At 37.3% G+C, this 25927-nt stretch overlaps 1 protein-coding gene across 7 annotated transcripts in view; it reads left to right on the top strand.

The window, feature by feature from the left end:
- The window catches only part of LOC131072078 (conserved oligomeric Golgi complex subunit 3), a 194962-nt gene that overhangs the window by 7707 nt on the left and 161328 nt on the right, over window positions 1-25927 (top strand). For 6 of the 7 annotated variants that reach the window (XM_058008104.2, XM_058008105.2, XM_058008106.2 and 3 more), the window contains exons 4-5: window positions 1663-1746; window positions 2934-3041. In XM_058008104.2, coding sequence (XP_057864087.2) covers window positions 1663-1746; window positions 2934-3041 — 192 coding nt within the window. Of the gene's footprint in view, window positions 1-1662; window positions 1747-2933; window positions 3042-25927 lie in introns of those variants that run through there. The other variant, XM_058008111.2, reaches the window with a different exon arrangement.

The following is a 25927-nucleotide window of genomic DNA, read 5'->3' as shown; positions in this document are numbered from 1 at the left end:
GCCAAAAATGAAATGAATCCACCTGATTATGCTGGGTGTTTGGAATGGTGCAACTAGATTGCAAATTAGAAAGGCGTTTCAGCCTCCCAGTCAAAATGTCCCTTTCCTGGACCCCAGGTGCCAAGCCTGAATTGTACGGCCAACAACTGGAAACTGTACGACTGCTTATTGAAATGAAATATGCTGCAAAAGGGGCGTCTAACCTGATTTGCCCTTTTTTTATTGGAAAATCTGCAATATCTGAAATAAAGAATCTCTGTTGAAGCACAATAAGACTCCTGAATGAAGCCTTCACAATTGCAATAATTCAGCTGATCTTCCACAACCTCACAATCATAGATCCACGAAGAATTTCCGTTTTCCAATGGCCAAACCTCTGAAACCCTTGTCAAGGAATTCCACAGAGCAAAATAGAAGCAATGTCAAATAATCAATAATATGAGTTTGAATTGCCTTCAATTCCCTTATAACCCCAAAAGCACAAATTCCAAGAAAGTACGCCCAAATGCAATTTTAAATACATTAAATGTATTTAAATCACTTTTCAATAGTTTAAATTCATCTTGGGCGTACTTCTACATTTAAATGATTTAAAATCACTTTTAATATTTTAAGTGACCTTTTAATTTTTTATAAAGTTACTTTATAATATTTAAGTGGCTTATAATTTTAATTAAGTCACTTTATGACTTTATAATATCCATATAAGTTAATTAAAGAACTTAACCACTAAAATATTAATATCTCCCTCAATATTCAGTCTTTTGACGTGTCGTCAGAAGCTGGGGTCAACACTGAATAACCCCCATGTGTCCAGGTGCCCTCACTAAAAATATCACAACTGCCAGATTGATTTACTATAAATAGTAAGTCCCTCAACTAAGCCCATACACTGATTGCAAAGGCCTTGGAACTGAAACCAAGACTGAACTGAAGAAGTGGAACTGCCTCTGAGACTCTCTATCCCAAATGTTAGCCTACGAGAGTCCAAATAATAGGCTAATCCCTCGAACTTTGATGCTCACGAAAATGGGGACATTACATATATACAACTCCTTGACAACCTTTTCAAGTTCCATTGAATTGGATTATCAGTATCTGATTTTTGACCATATGTTGTATGGATTTCTAATCCCAGTGGATATTTGGGTCAATAACTTGGGGTTGACTTTACCAATTGACACTTCCATTCTAGGTTGTCAGCTATATTCTTAAAATTTTAGATTATTTGGAATATATGAATGGGTTATTATTATTCTAGTTGGAGACTAAGAATTAGTTGAGTGACTGTTTCTTACCTCTGTTCATGAAATTTGAGAATTAGGTGCATGATTTTTTTTTTTTAATTTGGTATGAATCAATAGGAGTCAGTACCATACGCAAGCACATCTGGTTGAATTAAGTGAATTCAAATGGAAGTTTCCTGTTGCATTTTTTTGGCATGATCTATTTCAAGCATCTTGTTCTTGGTGAGTGTGTCATTATGGAGTACATATAGAGTTTTATGGTGTATTGAACTGATTGTGATCATGATTGTCATGGTTTTATTACGAGTATTTTTTTTGTATTTGAAATTAGTAATTTTATGTGTCTCTTTTTGAACAAATATGGGAAGATTCCTCCATTCATTCATTTAATAAAGCTTTTTGTTTTGTTTTATAGAATGCTCCACTTACAGAGCAACAACAAGCAGCAGTTGCAGCTCTTTCTCATGCAGCTGCAGATCGACCTCTTCCAAAGAATTTGGTATGTTAGTCTGATTTTGATTACCTTAATGTTTAAGGCTTGAAGTAGTACACAAGATATCAATTAGTATTGAAAAAGTTAAAGTAGATAAACTAGGAATGGTATCCTAATGTGGGATGCTGATCAATTAGTCTTTTTAGTGACACATTGTTCCCGAAATGAGCAAATTATATTTTTCTCGTACTGCATCATTGATTGCAGAAGTTCTCAGTCAAATGTTTTATTGTAACATTTATATTATATATAAAACTGTTGACATCACATTTTACAAAATGTGGAACATTTAAAACTGATCTTGCTAACTAATATCAACCAAATTGTCAATCATATTATAACATGTATGGACAATGGCATATGAACAACAATTACATTTCCAATCATCCAGAAGAATGTCAGATCATGAAAAGTTGTTCTTGTAACAAAAACATAATTGGATTTATCTTCATGAACCCCATGTAAGTTGAAATTGCAGTGAGCGTAATTCAGTCATCTTGTTTGTTGACTTTGTTATCATCTCTATGCATATTAAAGTTGAAGCCTTTCATCCATTTGCTTCATTGGGTCAACAGCAAATTGATTGTTCCTGGACTACCTTATAATTCATCGCACACCTTACCTTTTTGATATCTATGAAAGGTTTGCTATGAATTTTTGAGGCTTTTTCTTGTGCATATTAAAGTTGAAGCCTTTCAACTATGTGCTTCATTGGGTCAACACAAAATGATTGTTCCTAGACTACCTTGTAATTCATTACACACCTTATCTTTTTGATATCTATGTAAGTTTTGCTATGAATTTTTGAGGCATGTGTAATGGTGACTGTTTGAATGGAGATTTGTAACTGTATATGTTACTAAAAATCAAAGTAGCTCAACAACAATCAAGATATCTGTTTACATACTATGAGAAATCACATTGCATAAATTGCCCTGTAAGAAATATGCTCTTAATTGGCTCCATTGATTGAAGTAAATATCACATAGATATGAGAATTAAAGATGTGAAATTGCTGATCACTTGAACTACCAAAAGTTACAGAAATTTTGTTTTGCTTGTTAATTATTTGTTCTTTGGTTTTTCTTGTTTGAATGATGACCATTCTTGTAGAATGCATTAAATTTGCATTGTCAGCTTTAATACAAGTTCATGTTGGTATGAAATTGAAATTTTTTTGTTCCCTGTTTCAGGCACAGGAACCCATTGTTATGAAGGATTCAAGTTTGGCCGTATTGTCTGTGGATAAACCATCACAAGCTTCTTGGCCTACAGAAGTAGTCTTGCTCAATAGTCATCAGGTGAACTCATTAAGCTTGGGACCATTTCACAAAACTTTCTGCTCTTATTGCTATATGCTTGTGAATGATAGTTTTATTTCAATACACTGTATTTATTAACCTAGTTGACAAATTGAAATACTCAATAAGTGAGAAAAGCTTTTGCTAAAAACTGTTTTTTGTTTGCATCAATGTTTCACATCACTCTATGATCCATCATGATGATGAGGAAGTAAAGAGTAAAGACAATAGGTTGCAGAGTTGGCATAATTAAAAATTGGGATTATGTTTCCTGGCTTCCGTGCTTCTAAAGTTTCCCCCTTGCCATCGAATGCTGTTTGTTGTGCTAATTCCACAATCCTATTATCTTTACTTACACATTGTGATGATGGATCATGTAGTTTGATCTGAAACGTTGACGCAAACAAAAGTTTTTTCCAGAAGCTTTTCTCATTCATTTACATGGACTGTGAGAATCTCATGTTCTTTAAAGATTGTGAGGTAGGGTAGAAACAAATGCATTGACAAGAGGTGAATGGACAGTGAGCTTGGAAAGGGTGTGCAAGCTAAAAAGAAGGTTTTTTTTTTAAAGATGGCGAAAAATAGGTTGTGTGAAATGGAAAAAAGATGTGGTCAAAATAGCAATGAAAGACATAAATAGAGAAGAGAGGTAGAAAATAAAAAAAGAGTATTGATGTGTGGGAAGAGACATACATTCATTCAAAGGAACAAATGCAAAGGAGACATGAAAACTAGGGAAAGGGAGTTGAGTCAGAAGAGGCTAAAAACATAACACATGACAACTTGAATTGACATAAGCTACCATTATCGATTTTAAGAGTGTTTAAGAATGATTGCTAGGAATAGCTTAAATTTCGTCCCTTATCTCTTTTGAGGTTGAGAGAGTGCTTGTTAATTTAAATTACTTACCTTAACTTCATTCCGTAATAATAACTGTCTTTCACTAGGACTTTGGTGGCCTCTTGTAATGTCCCCTTTTGGGAGGACTGTCATGTCCCCTCTTTTCTAGTCACCATCCAAGAAGGGTAGATTTGCTTGTTAGCCGTCTCCGCAGGCAAATGATGGGGTTAGGAGGTGTTTGATTCACTAGGAGCTATACTTGGTCAATTTTGGAGCTTGGTGAAGAATTATTCAATAAAGTTTAAAATAAAGGCTTATAAAAGCTTATAAGAGCTTATAAGTTACTATATTCTATAAATAGCAATTTTATTAAAAAGTAACTTTATAAAGTTAAAACTTGAATTGTACCCCATGGCTCGATTTCCTAGGCCAAGTTGATTTTAAAAGGTGATGGTTTTTACCATGATGATTGTACCCTCAAGGCTGGACGCCATATTGGAGGGAAAAAGATTCCTTGGAATCTTTATTTGATGCTTTGTGAGGTTTGATGAGGGTTGAGAGCATAAGAAAGGAGTCTATTCATTTGGAAGGCATCTTGATTTCATTTTTTATGACTATTTTCTGTTTTGCATGGTCTGCAGCAGAGTGTTCCAGATCTGGGAGCCATAGGAGGACGAAAACCCTCCAATTTTTGAAGGTGTGGACGAAACCCCACACTTTCAGCATCACCATGGCAGCATCAAATGTTTAGTATTTGGTCAATAAGGGATGTAGACAGCAAAAGTCCATCTTTGTGAGCATTGCCAGGTCTGATACATCAATTCTGGGCGGTTTGCAGTCAGCTTCCAGCAGTTACAGTAGTATTTATTGCAGGCCGCACCTTTCCCAGGCTAGCCGTACCACCATTCTTTCTTGGAATTCTCAATAAAATAAATTCAAGGGTTTTAATTAGGCTTTTTGGTACAAAATTTATTGTTAGCAGCAAATAAGAAGAATTCCCATGTTTATTTGATGAAATTGGTTCATACTGGAGCTACAGGAGCAGATAAGTGTGTAGAAAGCCCACCAAATTGAAGTCTCTCCTGGGGGAAGTTCGGGAATTGCATTGGAATTAGGAATTCTTGACAAATTTGTTTTAGATAATTATCCTGTAGGTGAATAAAGCTCAATGGAGCCATTAGTTGCAGCTGGAGTTGCTTCATTCAATCTTTCCACCTGTTCAGGTCAATAAAATCACCTTCAATTCCCAGCATTGAACTCCTCGTAGGCCATTATTGGCTTGGGTTGTTAAAAATAATCATTTATTTCCATTTGTTATTTGCTGATAAATAAAATCAGAAGTCTGAAATTCATTTTTAGTCAAGTATTTCATTTATTGCATATTCATTTTGCATTGTCAAATTCCAAAAGTCAATAACACGCAAGTTATCCTAAAAACCTCCTGCATTAAAAAACGAAAATTCCAACCGCTGGTCAAAGAAATCAAACTCAGGAAAACATATCAGATTGCTCCAATCAGCTTTCGACATCTTTCAAGGACACTAAATCTTGCCCAATATACTTGTAGAATTATTGCAGTTATGTATATTCAATCTGCTGTAGTAATTTGGACAGATTCAATTAGATGTTGTTTTGCTCTTCAAATGCACAGGTCTACTGTTTATATCAATCTGATCTGCTACCTATACTCAGATATATATGCGTGTAGGAGAATCCTTTCTATTCCATCAGGTCCGATTCTTTGGTTATTGATTTCATGTTTCCTCTTCTTTTCCTTGGATGCCTGCTTTATTATTGTTTGCAGATTTGTATTTGTGTTCTTGTAATGTTCCCTATTTATAGGCTGTCAATTACCAAGGGCAACATCTATTTAACTACCTTCTATCACTATTAATTGAGCCGAACTAACTAATTCTTTGTAATATAACTTATGATGCCATTAAAAAAAAACATGCCTAAACCCGAAACCAATATGACCCTATTCCCAGAAGAGGGCTTGGCTCCCTAGGGCACTTGACACCACCTCCTTAATGTAACCCAGATTACCGGAACTCAGTCCATTCACCCTTGGGGCTTTCTATTGAAGTGGTTTTACCCTGCCCTTCCCTAGCAGCACCCATCTCCCTTGGGGAATAGAAAATACAGAACTGATTATGGTTTAGGACAAAATTAAGACATTCTGAATTATAATATTGATTATCTTGCTATTTAGTATTTTCCCAGATTACATACTAGTTTAAGAGTTACTTAAACATGTTTGGTTTATATAATTGATTATTATTCTGTTATAGATATATATATAAATATTTAATGCATTATGATAAAGAATTATCAGTACTATGGCAGAAAACGTATAGTTATAGGGATCGGACCAGAATAACATGCAGTCCCTTTTTCTTAATTCCTTTTTGATGCCTTGCTACAATGACGTCAATTCCATATTATACTCTCCCTGATCAAAGGGATTGGTTGCATTCAAACAGCACGTCCCATGCCTTCTCCCTAATCGCATCTCTTGCAATTCGTGCCACTTCATAACAAAAATGGGTTATACAACTCGTGGCTTTTCAGTTTCCTTGTATAACCATTGTTTCATTGGATGGAAATGATTAATCATATGATTAGTCAAGATCGATACTTCTTTGATAGAAAACGAACATGCTTAATAATTTGTTTGTTGATCATTCTCCTTGAGATGAGGATGTATGTTATGTGATAGATGCAACTAATTACCATAATCGATCTGTCTATTCTTCTGCAATTTTGTTTCTCTAGAGACTTTACAAAATTGAGGAAATAGTAGTGGTGTAAGGTCAGGGTTGGGGATATTACAGTTCTGATCTCTTTGATAAATGTTCATATCATTCTTCCAAATTTTCTTATAATTATGATTTAGGTCTGCTCCTAAATCTGCTTTTAATGCTTCAGATATTTTGTTCTATTCAATGGATCCTACCTTCTTGAATGAAAACTTCTACACTTTATATCCTCCAATGTGAGGGAGAGTCACACCTCTTCTTAATGGTCACAACCTTTTACCACCCTTCGAAAGGGTCACAACCTTTCATCATTGCTGCCCTTTTGAAAGAGTCAATTCCTTATCTTCTTCCCATTAATGCTTCCTTAATTCCTTTGCTCCCTTCTTTCTTCCTTTTTCCCCTTTTTTCCCAAATGAAGTACTCTTCTCTCCCTTTTATATCTCATGTTTGAGGGAGTCACAACTTTTCATTTCATGCCTTTTTACCATTTATTAAACTTAACTAAATTTTAATTATATTAATTTTTTATTTATTTTTTTAATATTTTAATTTATTATGATTATTTATTAATAAATCCTATTTCAACAAGAGGACATTACCGTCCGCCCTTCCCAAAATTGCTTGTCCTCAAGTAATGTAGGTTTCTAAGAGCTGAATAAATCAACCCTTGGAGATTCGTATTTGTTCTTTAATTTGGTTGACCCAATGCTTGCACCATACTATGGATATCTCTTTGTGTTAAAGCTTGGGTGATCTTAACATGTATTGAGATGAGGATTTGAAGCATGATACACATCTATGACCTCAAATGCAACTTATATCATTCTAGTCATTCACATATCTAATACATATCAAGTATGAACCAAACACGGAGCATACACATGAATATATGCAGTCACGGAGTATACATGCAAATACACATGTTGTTAGATCCTTCTTATTTTGCTTGAGCTAGAAAGTGGGCCTAACCCCATCTTTCCTCTTGAGCCAGAAAGTGGGCCTAACCCCAACTTTCCTCTGAGATAGAAAGTTGGCCTAACCCCAATCTTTCTTTAGAAAGTGGGCCTAACCCCAATCTTTCTGCTCCTATTCCAATTTGAGCCAGAAAGTGGGCCTAACCCCAATCCTTTTGCTCCTATTCCATTCGGAGCTAGAAAGTGGGCCTAACCCTAATCCATCTGCTCCTAATCCATTTCGAGTCAAAAAGTGGGCCTAACCCCAATTCTTTTGCTTCTAATCCATTTCGAGTCAAAAAGTGAGCCTAACCCCAATCCTTCTACTCCTAATCCATTTTGAGTCAGAAAGTGGGTCTAACACCATTTTTTCTGCTCTTGTATGCTTATTGACGTGTCTTAAACTTTCTCCAGTACGTTTCAAACATTTTCTTAATATGTCCCATAGATCTTGAGGATGTAAGGGCACCATAATTACTAGATTGGTTCCTCCACAAGACTCCATTTGTTTATTGCCCCTTCTTCCCTTGCTTGGATGTTTTTAAGATCTTCCTCATCGTGTCTTGTTTTCTTACTTGGATTTCCTTTTGTTTCACCATCAAACATTACCTCTATATTACGTAATTGGCTTTCTTCCTTTCGATGACTTAATTGCATTAACTAATTTCCCTCAGGCTGGTAGGAACATGCTCTGATACCACTTGTAATGTCCCCTTTTGGGAGGACACTAAATCTTGCTCAATATACTTGTAGAATTATTGCAGCTATGTATATTCAGTCTGCTGTAGTAATTTGGACAGATTCAATTAGATGTTGTTTCACTCTTTAAGTGCAGAGGTCTGCTGTTTATATCAATCTGATCTACTACCTATACTCGGATATATTTGTGTATGAGAATCCTTTCTATTCCATCAGGTCTGATTCTCTGGTTATTGATTTAATGTTTCCTCTTATTTTCCTTCGATGCCTGCTTTATTATTGTTTGCAGATTTGTATTTGTGTCCTGATCTCTTTGATAAATGTTCATATCGTTCTTCCAAATTTTCTTATAATTATGATTTAGGTCTGCTCCTAAGTCTGCTTTTAATGCTTCAGATATTTTGTTCTATTCCATGGATCCTACCTTCTCAAATGAAAACTTATCCACTTTATATCCTCCAATGTGAGGGAGAGTCACACCTCTTCTTAATGGTCACAACTTTTCACAATTACCACCATTCGAAAGGGTCACAACCTTTCATCATTGCTGCCCCTTTGAAAGAGTCACTTCCTTATCTTCTTCCCGTTAATGCTTCCTTAATTCCTTTCTTCCTCTTTCCCCTTTTTCTCCAAATGAAGTTCTCTTCTCTCCCTTTTATATCTCATGTTCGAGGGAGTCACAACTTTTATTTCATGCTTTTTGACCATTCATTAAACTTAAATAATTTTTAATTATATTAATTGTTATTTTTATTCTTTTATATTTTAATTTACTATTATTATTTATTAATAAATCCTATTTCAACAAGGGGACATTACAGATCGCCCTTCCCAAATTTGCTTGTCCTATTATTTATTAATAAATACTATTTCAACAAGGGGACATTACAGTTCACCCTTCCCAAATTTGCTTGTCCTCAAGCAATGTAGGTTTCTAAAAACTGAATAAATCAACCCTTGGAGATTCGTATTTCTTCTTTAATTTGGTTGACCCAACACTTCAACCATACTATGGATATCTCTTTGTATTAAAGCTTGGGTGATCTTAACATGTATTGAGATGAGGATTTGAAGCATGACACACATCTATGACCTCAAATGTAACTTATATCTTTCTAGTTATTCACATATCTAATACATATCAAGTATGGACTAAACACGGAGCATACACATAAAAATACAAAGTATACACATGAATATACTCAAACACGAAGCATACACATGAATATATGCAGTCATGGAGTATTCAAGCAAATACACATGTTTGATCCTTATTTTTCTTGAGCTAGAAAGTGGGCCTAACCCCAATCATTCTTCTTGAGCCAAAAAGTGGGTTTAACCCCAATCTTTCTATTCCGATTCCAATTTGAGCCAGAAAGTGGGCCTAACCCTAATCCTTCTACTCCTAATCCATTTCGATTTAGAAAGTGGGCCTAACCCCAATTCTTCTGCTTCTAATCCATTTCGAGTCAGAATGTGGGCCTTGTTGTGACGTTTTCACACATCGCCCCATTGCAAATGGGGACCCCACTTTTTTCCGCCTTCTAGGGTAGTGGTTAGAGTCTTTTGCTATTAACCTCTGCATTGGAGAGGTATAGTTGGTCAAGAGGCCAGGAGTCGGGAGGATAGCCCTTCCTATGAGAGGTGAAATGAAGTGATGTGAGATGAGAAGTCAAGGCAAGAGGGTCACATAGGGTGAAATTCGTCTAAGTATGGAAAACTTCCATTGCTCATGCTTTGGAGCGAACTTCCTTTGCCTAGACATTCGAGCGAATTTTTTCCTTGACCATCAAAGTGGAGTGGTTGCATGGCATAAACAAGAGTTTGGTGGAGTTCAAGCCTATTCAACTTTGCAAGTATTTCCTTCGTCATCAAGGTGATCTGATCATATTTTAGTGAGAGGTAAGTTACTGGGGCAAAATTCGACTAAGTATCCAAGAATTTCCATTGCTCCTCTCTAGGAGCGAAATTCACTTCCTAATTTTGCTTCCATTGCTCCCCTTTAGGAGCGAAATCCCTCTCCAAGCTTTCCAAATCATATAAAATTACCTCTAGCCATCATGAGATGTCTTGGTTTGAACAATGAATGCAATCTCTGATTAGCAACCTTGAAATGGGCTGTGTGAGGGCCATTTCCATTGCTCCCTCTCAGTTTCAAAATCCTCTTCCTTTGTCCTCACCTTGGAGCGATTTTGCTTCGTGTGCATATTTAAGGTCAATTTGATGAATTACAACTAAAGCAACCTTGTTTTGATCATTTAAAGGATCAACTTCATCAAGTTCATCGTGATTTTGACTAAGGAACGGAGAGGAGATGGCAAATTCGAGGTCACTTCCATTGCTCCTCTCTAGAAGCGAAAAATGTTAATGCATGATAGCTTCGGTAAGATAAATGATTGAATGAGAGATAAATAAAGTCTCTCATTCAATCATTTATCATATTGATAACCATGATAAAACCTTCAAGCAATTAATTCCTCTTTGATAGCCATTCTACATTTGCATATAAATAACCTATTCATTGATAATCATACTATGCGTTTTGTTTATGTTCATCGATTAATAAATCTTGTATTTAGATGTATATCGATTAACATATATAATGATAAATAAATGATTAATGAAAACACCGATTAATATATCGGGTTGCATATAATATATCGGGTGGCATTATAACAAAGGTCACCGATAGTTATCGGGTGTTAAGCCTACACCGATAGTTATCGGTTGTTAAGGCAAACACGCCGATAACTATCGGCTGTTAGCATTGAGCAAACATCGATAGACATCGGTTGTAATACTACTCCCACACCGATTGGCATTAACATTGAACATGCATTTGTTTAGTATAAACAAAGAGGCACGATCAAGTAATGTCTTGATCGGTCATGACCGATCAAGGCATTGCTTGACTGTGCCCCATTTGTTATATACTTATATTTTGTGGCATTCGTGAGATAGGACATAGAAAATATTAAATGCTCCTCTCACTTGCCACAAACAAGAAGATAGTCAGATTTATACATTAAGGCAATAATAAATACAACAAGATTATTTTAATAGAATATAACTTGCATATTGAATGTAAATTGAATATCATTTACATGGTATCAGAGCTATAGTTAAATCAAACTTGAGGCTGTTCAATTTTACGTAAAATTCAAATCAAGTATATATTCAACAGAACATCATTACTAGTATGCTTGATATACAGGTTTGCATCAGATGGACTCCGCTGAAAACCATGATCTGTCAGGTACTTATCAATTTTCATGTACCAAGCCCGAGGAGCTTGTTTCAGACTATAGAGTGCTTTGACTAGTCTACAGACCTTTTGTTCTTGACCAGCAACCTTGAATCCTGGGGGTTGCGTCATGTAGACTTCTTCTTGTAAGTCACCATTCAAAAAAGCGCTCTTGACGTCCATCTGATGGACTTTCCAACTGAACTGGGCTGCCAAGGCAAGAACGAGCCGTATGGTACTTATTTTGGCTGTAGGAGCAAAAGTCTCCTTGTAGTCAATGCCTTCTTTTTGTGAGAACCCACGAGCAACAAGACGAGCCTTATACTTGTCTAGGGTTCCATCAACTTTGTATTTTACTTTGTACACCCATTTGCAGCTAATGGGCTTCTTCCCTGAAGGAAGATCAGAAAGGGCCCAAGTGTGATTCTTCTGAAGACCCTAGAACTCAGCTTCCATAGCCTGTTCCCTCTTAGGTATACCTTTAGCCTTTGAATATGTCTGAGGCTCAAAAACACTGTGTATGTTAGCCATGAGAGCAAAATTAACTGTATGTTGTTGTTTGCTCTTATTACGGGAGGTTCTATCCTCAATGAGCTCAGTATCCCTGAGATCACCAATGGTCTTGGCCCACCATTTAGGCCGGAGAGTAGAAGTGCTAACATCTGGAGGAGCTGGAAGAGGCTCAGGATCAGGAACAGGAGTAGCAGGAGGAGGATTATTCTGTGGAGGGAACTTAGGTAGTGCATCATTGAAAATGGATTCTGCATCATCCCGCCCATTAGGTGAGCCTAATGGAAGAAGAACACTGTGAGGCTGATCCTCAGAACACTGCTCAGAAGAAGGGGACTGAAAGAATCCTCTGTCTTCATCAAATACAACATCACGACTGAAGATAAGACGTTCAGTGTCTATATCTATCAGTTCGTAGGCCTTATGGTGATCACTGTATCCTGTCATCATGAGTTTCTGACTTTTGGAATCCAACTTGGAGCGCTTAGCATCTGAAATCCAAACATAGGCAACAGAGCCAAAAACCTTCAAGTGGCTGATCTTAGGCTTTCGACCAGACCAAACCTCTTATGGAGTCTTCCCCTTAACAGCCTGAGTAGGGGAACGGTTAAGGAGGTAGACAGCAGTAAACACTGCTTCAGCCCAATACTTATTCGGAACACTCCTGTGTTGTAACATTGAGTGAGCCATCTCAACAACCGTACGATTGCGACACTCGACAACACTGTTTTGCTGAGGAGTGTAGGGTGTAGTCAACTGGCGTTTGATTTCATGGGTATCACAGAAGTTGGAGAATGTAGAAGAACAAAATTCCCCCCCCGTTATCTGTCCTAAGAGTAACGATGCTACATCCAGACTCTTTTTCAACTAAGGACTTAAACTTCTGAAAGATACTAAATACATCTGATTTGTGTATAAGAAAGTACACCCACATCTTTCTACTAAAATCATCTACAATAAGCAAAAAGTATTTGCAACCAGTAACAGAAGATGTATTCATAGGACCACAAATATCAGCATGAAGTAATTGAAGTACCTTAGATGTGCGCCAAGACTCTCCATGTGTGAATGAAGTCTGATGGTGTTTGCCAGCTTGACAGGCGCCACATACTCCAAGATGCTGAGTCTGAATATCAGGTAACCCTGAAACAAGTCCCTCCTGAGATAGCTGAGAGAGATACTGAATGTTGAGATGTCCATATCTTTGATGCCACAAAGTGCTGAGAGGAGAAACACGAGCTGCTAGAGCCACTTCAGGAGAATCACCAGTGCCAAGAAACCTGTATAGGCCATGATCCTCTAGACCAACAACAACAATAAGACGAGTCTCCCGATCAATGATGGAACACTTGTGAGCATTGAACACCACATCTAGTTGAGGAGAATTCCTCGTAATCTGACTGACAGAGAGCAGATTAAGTTCCATACCAGGAACATAGTACACATTCAGGAAGATGAGATTCCTGCCACCAGACTGTATTTGAACAGTGCCTCTACCAACAACTGTATACTCCTCACCTCCACCGAATACAACGGAATCACTGAAAGATGAGAAATCTGTAAACCAGTCACGCCGATGAGAAAAGTGACGTGACGCACCAGAGTTGATGTACCAAGCAGAAGACCTGGCATGATCTGAAGACCTCTTAGCCATAAAGGCATAAAAGGCAGACTCCTTCTACTCGGAATGTTCAGCAACATGCGCCTTCTGGTGTGACCCTCCCTGCTTCTTTTGTTCAGAAGCGAGCCTCTGACGACAATCTTTCTTCATGTGGCTGTACTTGTGACAGTAATTGCACTGCACATTCTTCTTCTTAGCAGCATCCTGTGTCTGAGAAGAGCCTTTCTGCTGAAAAGGCTGAGAGGATTGAAATTTGCCGTTATCCTTGTGAAAGGATTTGGCTGTAAAAGCATTTTCCGAGGAGGCTGACGTAGTACTACTACCAAACTGTTGTTTCCAGCGATCCTGCTGTAGAAGTTTGGTGCCCAATTATGAAAACTTCAGGTCAACATTAGTTGAAGTAATATTGAGGGTCTCAATGAAGTGTTCATACGATTTCGGAAAACTTTTTAGAGTGATTACTACCATGTCTTCTTCCTCCATAGTCCGACCAATAGCTTCGAGCTGATCTCGAATGTCCTTAATCCTCGTGAGGTGTTCTTGTAAGGACATGCGTTCATCCATCATAATGGAGAACAACTGATTCTTCAGAAAGAATGCTCGACTCTTGTTGGATGTCTCATGCAATTCCTTCAGATGCTTCCAGATGTCGAAAGCTATCTTGTCGGAAGGAATCTGTGGTAACTGATCATCAGTCACAGAGAGTTTGAGAAGCATAACTGCCTCCCGATTGCGTTCATCAAACTTATCTTGATCTGCACTAGGTGTACCAGGACTGAGCTCTTTTCCCAAAACAAGCTGGTCAAGACGCCTATATTAAAAAATGGTCAACATACGCTGTTTCCAGATGTTGTAATTGTTGCCATTAAAGCGTTGACTGCCTTCTAACATCAGGTTGGTTAGAGAAGCCATTTGCACGTTTCCCAATGCACTGAAAACGAAAAAAAACTGAGAAGAGGCTTTGGCATAGAATTCAAAAATTTTGAATCCCATTGCAGAAACAGAGGCAGATGCAGGTATAGACTTCAAAAAATGAAGTACAGTTGGCATGAATTTCAAGAAAAAATTTCCGGTGACCCAGAAAAATCTGAAGAAAACCTAGAAATCCTTGCAAAAAACCCAAAAGGAATTTGCTGTCGGAATCTAGATCCGCTGGCTCGAAAATCGAGGCACCTAGAAAATTATGACGACAACCCAGTTGAGATCTCGAAAAACCCACCACGAATATGCAATTAGAAAAGAATTTCGACTGAATCTGGAGGGTCAAAACCCTAGCCGAAAATGCAGATTTCCGTCCAAAAATGGCAGAAAAAAATCTGCAGGCGGGAAAAAACGCGATCACAAATAAACCCACACGCACAAGCACAGGAAACAAAGTCGCGCGGCTAAGGATGAAAATCGCGATTTTTTTTTTTTACACAGCAAATGTAGGTGCCTGGAAAACACGCGAACCGAAAATCCGCGGTTTCAAAAAAATCCGAACAGGCTGAAACAAATCCGCGATTTTGTGGAAGAAAATTCCCAAACAAAATTCGAACAGAAAAAAATCCTTCAATTTTGTTTTTCAAAACAATAGAACAAAAAAAAATTCACACTGAATTTTTTGCTTTGAAAAAATTTCGAATTTTTAAGGAACCAGGCTCTGATACCATAAAACAGTGCGAGACACGCAATGGATTTCAAAGAATTGATTGATTTACAGAATGAGCAAGACGCTCATAAATAATACAAGAGTATTTACAAGAATAGCGAGTTTTTAATAAGAAACTGCTGAGAAGATCGTAGAAGATCTTACTAAAATAGAATATACACTATTGAGCATTAATACTAAAATTAACATTATTTTAATATTCTAATAAGGGGGTGACGACTTCTCCGCATGGAAATTCAGAATTCAAATGATTCTAAAAGAAAATAAAGTTGAATCATTTGTAAAGACTGAAACTAAAGAACCTGAGACTGAACCTGAAAAAGCAATTTGGAGAGAAGGAAATGATAAGGCTATCAAAATCATAGTCGATGGGGTAAGGAACAATATTATGCCCATTATAAAGAAACATGAAACATCTTTCAACATGTTCAAAGCACTTGAAGATGCTTTTGAGATATCCAATGCCAGTAGAACATTGGCTCTAAAAAGAGAGATAAATCATATATCCATGATAAAAGGGGAATCAGTCAATGCCTACTTCATGCGAATATCTACCTGAAGGGATGAACTAGCAACCCTTGGATATGAGATCCAAAGCAAAGAATTAACCATCATTGCTTTAGATGGGTTGCATAATATCTAGGAAACGTTCGTCCAAGGCATCAGTGCAAGGGATAACTTTCCAAATTTCAATAGGCTAAAGGCTGACTGTCTCCAAGAGGAATCAAGGCAAAATAAGAAAGGGATCAAATAAAAGAATATAGATGAAGATCTTCAAGTTCTAAATACGAACTCAGACAGAAAGGGCAAGAAGAAGCAATTCAGGAAGATAAAAGGTCGTCACAGCAAGAACTCCTTCAAGAAGGACCTCTCTCAAATTCAGTGTTACAGATGTGACAAATTTGGGCACTATGTTGCCAAATGTCCAGAAAGATCTAAACAAGCCACATTTGCCAAAACAGGAAAATCGAAAAGGGAAGAGGATTCCGAGAAGTATGTACTCTATTCAACACTCACAAATCAAGCATCAAACAAAGTGAACTCCTGGGTGATCAACAGTTGCTCATCCAGACACATCACAGGATTCAGAGAAGTACTAGACTCCATGAAAGAGGAGAATGATGAAGAGGTAACCATCGGAGATGACTCTACACACCCTGATAAAGGAGTTGGAAACTGCACCATCAAACTAAAGTCAGGTGTATCATTACAACTTAGAGGAGTGCTATATGTTCCAGGCATTAAGAGGAATCTTGTCTCAATATCAGCACTGGAGGACAATGGATACAGAGTGACCTTCATGGACAACAAAGTGTTGGCTTGGCCAAAGAACTCATCCATTAAGAAAGCTAAAACAATTGGCCAAAGACAAGGCTACTTATATGAGTTATGCACAGAGCCCAACTTAGCCCTAATTCATGAAACTACAGATGCCAATGAAATCTGGCATAGAAGACTAGGCCACCTAAATTAGTCCTTTATCATCAATGGGAGACCTTGTCACAGGTCTACCTAAGCTAAAGCAATATCATTCAGGGGCATGCACAGGATGTGCCCTAGGTAAAAATACTAAGGGTGCTTTTCAGAGTAGTACTAGGAAAACAAGTAAAATTTTAGAGTTAGTTCATTCTGATGTATGTGGACCTATGTCTGTAAATTCATTGGGGGGATATCTGTATTATGTAATATTTGTTGATGACTACTCTAGGAAAACCTGGATCTACTTTCTGAAATGTAAAGAATCAGAAGAGATCCTTAATAGGTTTAAAGAATTCAAATCACTAACAGAGAACTACTCAGGAAACAAAATTAAAACCCTAAGAACTGATAATGGGGGGGAATACACATCAGAATTATTTAAAGAGTTTTGTAAAAATTCAGGGATTAAGAGGGAGTTGACAATACTTTACAACCCTCAACAAAATGGGATAGCAGAAAGGAAAAATAGGACAATCGTTGAAGTTGCCAAAGCTATGATTCTTGATCAGAATCTAAATATCAATCTTTGGGCAGAAGCAACTAGCACTGTTGTATATATTCAAAACAGATATCCTCACTCTCATCTTGAAGACAAGACCCCTGAGGAAGTCTTTACTAAATCAAAACCAAATATAAGCCACCTTAGGATTTTTGGATGCCCTGTCTATATTCATGTACCTAAGGAGAAAAGATTAAAATTAGAGCCTTCTGGAAAAATGGGAATCTTTGTAGGATACAATGAAACCTCCAAAGCCTACAGGATATATATACCTGGTCAAAAGAGTATTGAACTAAGTAGGGATGTGATCTTTGAAGAAAACTTAGCCTTCAAAAGAGCCCAAAGCTCTCTAGATTCTGAAGTCTATATTCCCAACCCTAGCTTAGATAGAGATCCTACTCCTGAGCTTCAGAGGGAGAATCCTGAGGAAACTATGAGTGAAACTCAAAGTCCACCTAGAGAAAACCTCAAGAAAAGACCACTATGGGCCACCAAAACTGTAGAAGAAGTTCAGAAGTTTGTTGCTCCTTTAGGAACCTTTAGAGAAAGCAAAAGACCTAATAAATTCACTAGCTATGTTGCCCTTATGAATGACCTCTCTAAAGCTGAACCAAACAATGTATCGGATGCACTTGAACATCAAGTATGGAAGGATGCCATGTCTGAAGAGTATCAGTGCATTATGAAAAATGATGTTTGGGAGATTGTTCCTAGGCCAACCAAGAAATCTGTGGTTTCATCCAAATGGCTGTTCAAAATCAAACATGCTGCAGACGGCAGTATTGAAAAACACAAGGCCAGATTTGTAGTCGGAGGCTTCTCACAAAGGGAGGGAATAGATTATGAAGAAACCTTTGCACCTGTTGCCAGGTATACATCAGTAAGAGCTGTATTAGCCATTGCAGCAGCAAAAGGATGGAAGTTACACCAAATGGATGTTAAGACAGCCTTTCTAAATGGTGAGATCTCAGAAGAAGTCTACCTAGAGCAACTTGAAGGGTTTGAAATTCATGATGCAGAGTCTCATGTGTGTAGACTCAAGAAAGCTCTCTATGTGCTCAAACAGGCTCCCAGGGCCTGGTATGAAAGAATTGACACCTATCTCTCAGGACTAGGCTTCTCCAAAAATGATGCAGATCCTAATCTCTACTACAAAAGAAATAAAGGTGATATGCTAATATTGATCTTATATGTTGATGACTTATTAATCACAGGAAATGACCACCTTATAGTTCAATGCAAGAATGATCTATCAAAAGAATTTGATATGAAGGACTTAGGACTCCCTCATTACTTCCTAGGATTGGAAGTATGGCAGAATTCTTACAACATTATACTAAACCAAGGAAAGTACACCTTGGATATTTTGAAGAGATTTAGAATGCTGAACTGTAGACCCATGACCTCTCCTATGGAAACCAACTTACATAAACTTAAAGAAGCAGCAGCAGAGTCACAACCCACCGATCCTACTCAATACAGGCAGATGATTGGATCCCTGATGTACCTGGTAAATACAAGACCAAATATCTGTTATGCAGTTAATGCTCTAAGTCAGTTTATGTGTGAACCGAAGGAGATACACTTGGTTGCAGTAAAACACATTATGAGATACCTACAAGGTACCCTAAACCTTGGTCTCAAATATGAGAAAGTTGATATAGACCTACATGGATTTACAGATTCAGATTGGGCTGGAAGTGTGACAGACAGGAAAAGCACTTCAAGGTGTTGCTTCGGTCTAGGTTCAGCTATGATATCTTGGATCAGCAGGAAGCAGTCTTCTGTAGCTCAAAGCTCCACTGAGGCAGAATACATTGCAGCTTCTATAGCTGCCCGAGAGGCAGTATTGCTTAGAAAGTTGCTTGTGGGGTTGTTTGGGGAACCTATGAAACCCACCGTTATACACTGTGACAAACAGAGCTGCATAAAACTTTCAGTAAACCCAGTGTTTCATGACAGATCCAAGCACATTGAGATTCCATACCACAATGTGCGAGATATGGTAGATAGGAACGCAATCCAACTGGAATATGTTTGTACAGGAGATCAAACTGCAGACATTTTGACCAAACCCCTTTCCAGAGTGAAGGTTGATCACTTCAGAAAAGGTTTAGGTATGATAGAAAGGTAATTTGCTTTGTAATCTATAATTGCATACATATAAGATGTTTAACATGTAAACCTCTTTGTCATGTTAGGACAATTTTTGGATTCTATCCCTTGGGTTCATATCTAAGAGGTACGATCTCTCAAGATAGTGAACACTTGTATGGGGACATTATAAGGTGACGATCTTATAATGTCCAAACCAGTTATCATGTTGGATCTCTGGTGTGTCATGGATGTGCCATGATTGTGTTGTGATAAAACATCTGTATAAAGTGTTAGTGCACATATCACAACTTGGATAAGGTGAGAAATTAATCTTTCTCATATGATTATCCTTAAGTATTGCGTGTGTAGGCAATACTGATATCACATGCTTAGGTGATATCCTGTCAATCACAAAATTGATGTGATGAACTTCAGTATCACGTGTTTAGGTGATACTTCATATCATATGATTAGGTGGTATGATTTCCTAAGAATGTTTAAAATGCTAACTATCAATTGAATTGTGATGCTTGAATATATTGTCTACATTCATCTTACCTAGCTAAGAGGGAGTGTTAATGCATGATAGGTTCGATAAGATAAATGATCAAATGAGAGATAAATGAAGTCTCTCATTCAATCATTTATCATATCGATAACCATGATAAAACCTTCAAGCAATTAATTCCGCTTTGATAGCCATTCTACATTTGCATATAAATAACCTATTCATTGATAATCATACTATGCATTTTGTTTATGTTCATCGATTAATAAATCTTGTATTTAGATGTATATCGATTAACATATATAATGATAAATAAATGATTAATGAAAACACCGATTAATATATCGGGTTGCATATAATATATCGGGTGGCATTATAACAAAGGTCACCGATAGTTATCGGGTGTTAAGCCTACACCGATAGTTATCGGTTGTTAAGGCTAACACGCCGATAACTATCGGCTGTTAGCATTGAGCAAACACCGATAGACATCGGTTGTAATACTACTCCCACACCGATTGGCATTAACGTTGAACATGCATTTGTTTAGTATAAACAAAGAGGCACGATCAAGTAATGTCTTGATTGGTCATGACTGATCAAGGCATTGCTTGACCGTGCCCCATTTGTTATATACTTATATTGAGTGGCATTCGTGAGATAGGACATAGAAAATATTAAATGCTCCTCTCACCTGCCACAAACAAGAAGATAGTCAGATTTATACATTAAGGCAATAATAAATACAACAAGATTATTTTAATAGAATATAACTTGCATATTGAATGTAAATTGAACATCATTTATAAAAAACACTTCCATTGCTCTCCTTTGGGAGCAAATTTCCCTTCTATTGCCCTTGGTTAGGAGCGAAATCATCTCTAAGGCATTCATTGAGGGCTTTTGATAATCTTTTTGTGCATGAAAGCGAAACCTAAGGCATGAGTTGAAAAGACCAAGCTAGAGGATGAACTTGAGTTCATTTCCATGCTCTTGCTTAGGAGCGAAATATGCTTCCTTCGCTCTCCCATGAGAGCAAATTTGCTTCTAGAGCCTCACATTAAGAGGATTCAATGCATTCGAGTTGATGGAATGGAAGAAATGGGTAAAAAGGAGTTAAGTGTCAAATTGGAGGCTATTTCTATTGCTCCTCAATTGGAGTGGTCATTTCCATTGCCTTCTCCTTGGAGCGAAATGTTCTTCCATTGCTCCCCTCCAGGAGCGAATTTCACTTCTATTGCCCCAATCTTAGAGCGAAATCATCCTCAAAGCATTTGATGAAGGTGATTTAATGATTTTGTACACGAGGATAAAAATGTGAAGGAAATGAAATGTTGCAATGAAGGAGGAGGACGAAAATTTGGTTAAGTATCAAAAAATTTCCTTTGCTCCTCTTTAGGAGCGAATTATGCTTCCATTGCTCCTCATTGGGAGCGAAATTGCCTTTCTTTGCTTCTCCTTGAGAGCGAAAATTCTCCCTAAGCAATTTTGGTGATAATTTGAAACATTCCGCATAGGAGAAATGATAATCTTGAGGCATAAGAAGGTGAAATTGATAAAATTTGGCTAAGTGAGTTGAGTTTCCACTTCCATTGCTCCTAAGTTGAAGCGATTTTAGCTTCCATTGCCTTGATATTGAAGTGAATCCTACTTCCTTTGCCTATGTTCAAGAGTGAACTTCCATTGTATTGAGGATGGAGCGAATTCTTGTTCCATTGCTCCTTTCTTGGAGCGAAAAGTTCTTTCTTTGCTCCCCTTTAGGAGTGAATTTGCTCAATGTCAATGGCTAGCAATTGCAAATACATTTGGTGCCAAGCAAAAAGGTTTTAAGTGAAGTAATAAGTTGGCCTTCACCCTAAAAGGACAAATCCTTTCCTTCAAGCGCCTATATAAGGAGACTTCAAGCATTCATTTAATCATCAATCCAAAGCGAATTTCCTCTCTAGCAGCAAATTTCAAGAGCAGACCAGCGATCCCAATCAACATCATCAGCAAATCTGATCAGCAAGACAGCGAATTTAATCTGCAAGGAAGCACATCATCAGCGAACTCTATCACAAAGACAGCGAATTCAGTCATCAAGAGGAGCGACCTCCCCTATAGAAACACATATCAGACCCGCAACACATAAAATGGGAGATCATGTCAAATTGAGAGTATGTAAAGGTTATATATCATGTGTGTTTGATACCCATTTGTTTGCTTTGCAAGAGGTAAAGAAAAAAATCAAAGGGATCAGGTTGGAGGAAGATCAGAACAAGTATCCCAAGGAGGAAATTTCAACATCAAGGTCAAGATACAAGGAAGATGTCTTCAAGAGGACTTCATTGGCAAATACAAGGACATCAAGGAAGGTGACTACACAAGAAGCATTCACTTATACAAGAATATGATCCACACATCCAAGGATGCGTGTGAGAGAATCAACAACATGAAGGGAATCACAAAGAAAGAGTTTCAAAAGAGTGAATAAGCAGCTATGACATCAAGGGTTCATTCCAAGGCAGTATCAAGATCCAAAACTAAGAGGAAGTCAACATCTACACCTTGCACCGCCATGATTGAGACATTCAAGAGGATAGTTTCAGAAGAGTTAATCAAAGTTAGAAGATCATAATCATCACTGCTGAAGCTTGATAATGTTGAGTATCAAGAAATGTTATTCAATACTCATTCATGATGATGAATCCAGTCCACAAAGTACAAGTTGAGGTGTCATCCCAGTCACTACTCCAATCAGAGAAGTCCTACATCAGCATGTCTAGATGCAATGTACTTGACTCGTCCATGATGGCACAAACTCCAATGTACCTACCCCCGTTTTCTATTGGTTCACATTCAACATTGAACCTAAATGTAATTTTCTCATTGCCCAGAGGGAGTTGTCTTAACAAACCTTAATTAGGGTTTTCATCTTGTAATCTCGACTGTTGATTGTGAATCAATCCAGATCATTCATTAGAGTGAGCTCTCTATATAAAGCTCAAGCTCTTCATTTGTAAAGGTTAATAGTATAGCTTAGGAGAAGGAGGAATTGTTGTTAAGACTTGTAAATGGAGATACTCTTTTCATTGACGTTATGGTGAAATGTGTTATTTCAACAAGTCCCATGGTTTCTACTTCTCATTTACTTTCATGTTGATTAGATTGAATGGGGGAAATTGTTGAATCCATTTGCATGGAGTCCATTTAGTCCATACCACTAGCCTCTTGCTGATTGTAAGAGTGCCTTGTGTGGTCAATTGGAATTATATGAGCTTAACTTCAATTGTTATACGTCCATTGCTTATGCATTAATTTGAATGGTAATCAGTGTTTGATGATAATGATTTGAACATTTTTGAATTGCACCTTAGAAGATTGCATTGAGCTTGTGTTAAATCGTTCGACTTGATGGTGAGACCTTGCCTAGTAGGATTCCATCGAATCATTCACTCTTCTCTTACATTCTTAAGAGTAGCGTAGTCTTCCTAAACCCTATGCCTTTTGCCCTTTTTTTATTCTCCATGCAAGTAGATAGAATCAAGTTCCAGCAATTCAAGCATTCATGTGCAACGTAAGACCCCTTGGAGGAACAACGATCACAATGACCAACTATGCTTATCCACATGTCGTGACCCGACATATTAGGAACCTTGGAGTTGTCTCAAGTGATCCTTATGCAAATCTTCAGCATTTGAGAGACTCTGATCAAGAGAGGAAAAAATACTTTTGGGTATTTTATTCTGTGTTTGCATGTGCCTAAAAAACACATCAACAGGCCTAACCCCGATCTTTCTGCTCTTGTATGCGCATTGATGTGTTGTAAACTTTCTCCAATACGTTTCAAACATTTGCTTAATATGTCCCATAGATCTTGAGGATGTAAGGGCGCCATAATTACTAGATTGGCTCCTGCACAAAGCTCCATTTGTTTATTGTCCCTTCTTCTCTTGCTTGTGTTAAATTTAGTGATCAGATTAGATAAACAACAATTCACACAATTGCACAGATATTATCCTGGGAAAAGCTCTTGAAGGTTAAAAACTCAGCAACAAAGTTCCTTATTATATTTATTAATATGTAAGATGTCTTTACAATAGATTAGCTTCACTCCTTGAAGCAGAATCAATCAATTGATTGCACAATCCAATCTGCAAACCACGAACTTTGCAGAATGTATACGATCTGCTGTTTATATGTAATACAATCTGCTCACTGTATATGATGCAATCTGCTGTGCGAATGTAGACTCTTAAGACTGAGATACGATCTGCTGTAGATGGATATATCACTGCTGATGGATGATTGGCTTGCTGATGAATACTATCTGCTTGTGATCCAAACTGCTGGAGGATAATAATAATTCGATGCCTTGGAAGTGAGGAGGAACGGATCTATATATCCATGCATGGGTGACGCCAAGCAACACGCCTTCTCCAAAGGTTGGCTTTTCCATTAATCAAAACGCCTCTTCACCAAGTATCGGTTACATTATAACTAACCCATCTTTTTCACCAAGGGTGGCGGGATTAACAATTAATTATATTTACAAATACAAAATCGGCAAGGATATATATATTAAATCGGTGCACATAAATACATATAAATCGATCCATAAAATGTCTAAGGCCAGAAGGCCAATTAGACATTTAGATTTGTACTGTCAGTTTAGGGAAGAATACTGACCGATGCTATAAACATCAACATCTTGGATGTTCTTAAGATCGTCCTCATCGTACCTTGTTTTCTTACTTGGATTTCCTTTTGTTTCACTGTTGAACATTGCCTCTATATTATGCAATTGGCTTTCTTCCTTTTTCTTTCAATAGCCCCTAAAGCTCGTTAACTTCATTGCATTAACTAATTTCCCTCAGGCTGGAAGGAACATGCTCTGATACCACTTGTAATGTCCCCTTTTGGGAGGACACTAAATCTTGCCCAACATACTTGTAGAATTTTTGCAGTTATGTATATTCAGTCTGCTGTAGTAATTTGGAAACATTCAATGAGATGTTGTTTCGCTCTTTAAATGCACAGGTCTGCTTTTTATATCAATCTGATCTGCTACCTATACTCAGATATATACGTGTATACGAGAATCCTTTCTATTCCATCAGGTCTGATTCTCTGGTTATTGATTTAATGTTTCCTCTTATTTTTCTTCGATGCCTGCTTTATTATTGTTTGCAGATTTGTATTTGTGTTCTGATCTCTTTGATAAATGTTCATGTCATTCTTCCAGATTTTCTTATAATTATGGTTTAGGTCTGCTCCTAAATCTAATTTTAACGCTTCAGATGTTTTGTTCTGTTCCATGGATCCTACCTTCTCAAATGAAAACTTCTCCATTTTATATCCTCCAATGTGAGGGAGAGTCACACATCTTCTTAATGGTCACAACCTTTCACAATTACCACCCTTCGAAAGGGTCACAACCTTTCATCATTGCTGCCTCTTTGAAAGAGTCACTTCCTTATCTTCTTCCCATTAATGCTTCCTTAATTCCTTTGCTCCCTTCTTTCTTCCCTTTTCCCCTTTTTTTCCAAATGAAGTTCTCTTCTCTCCCTTTTATATCTCATGTTTGAGGGAGTCACAACTTTTCATTTCATGCCTTTTGATCATTCATAAAACTTAACTAAATTTTAATTATATTAATTTTTATTTTAATTCTTTTATATTTTAATTTATTAATATTATTTATTAATAAATCCTATTTCAACAAGGGAACATTATGCCTCTAAGTGGATGTAGTGTCTTGTTGTGGATGAATTCTTTGTAATGCTAAGAACAAATCTTTCAGTGCAGTCAAGCTTGATGTTTGCACTATGCTTCGTGATCTTGATGCTAGGAGCATCACTAGTCTTACCAATATACACTTTGATACATGAACATTTAATTTTATACTTTTTGAGTCGTGGAGAGGTTATCTTTGATCCTTTAGGAGACAAATCAAATTCTTAAACTTTCTTCAGAGGTTAAAATGAAGTTAGGATGTCTTTTTCTTTTAGATTTTAGACATCTTATTCTAGATGCCTTCAACATAG

The sequence above is a fragment of the Cryptomeria japonica genome, chromosome 3, assembly GCF_030272615.1.
Source record: "Cryptomeria japonica chromosome 3, Sugi_1.0, whole genome shotgun sequence".
In the NCBI taxonomy this organism is placed as follows: domain Eukaryota; kingdom Viridiplantae; phylum Streptophyta; class Pinopsida; order Cupressales; family Cupressaceae; genus Cryptomeria; species Cryptomeria japonica.
The sequence above is the reverse complement of the archived record's forward strand: the minus strand, read 5'-3'. Positions and strand labels throughout refer to the sequence as shown.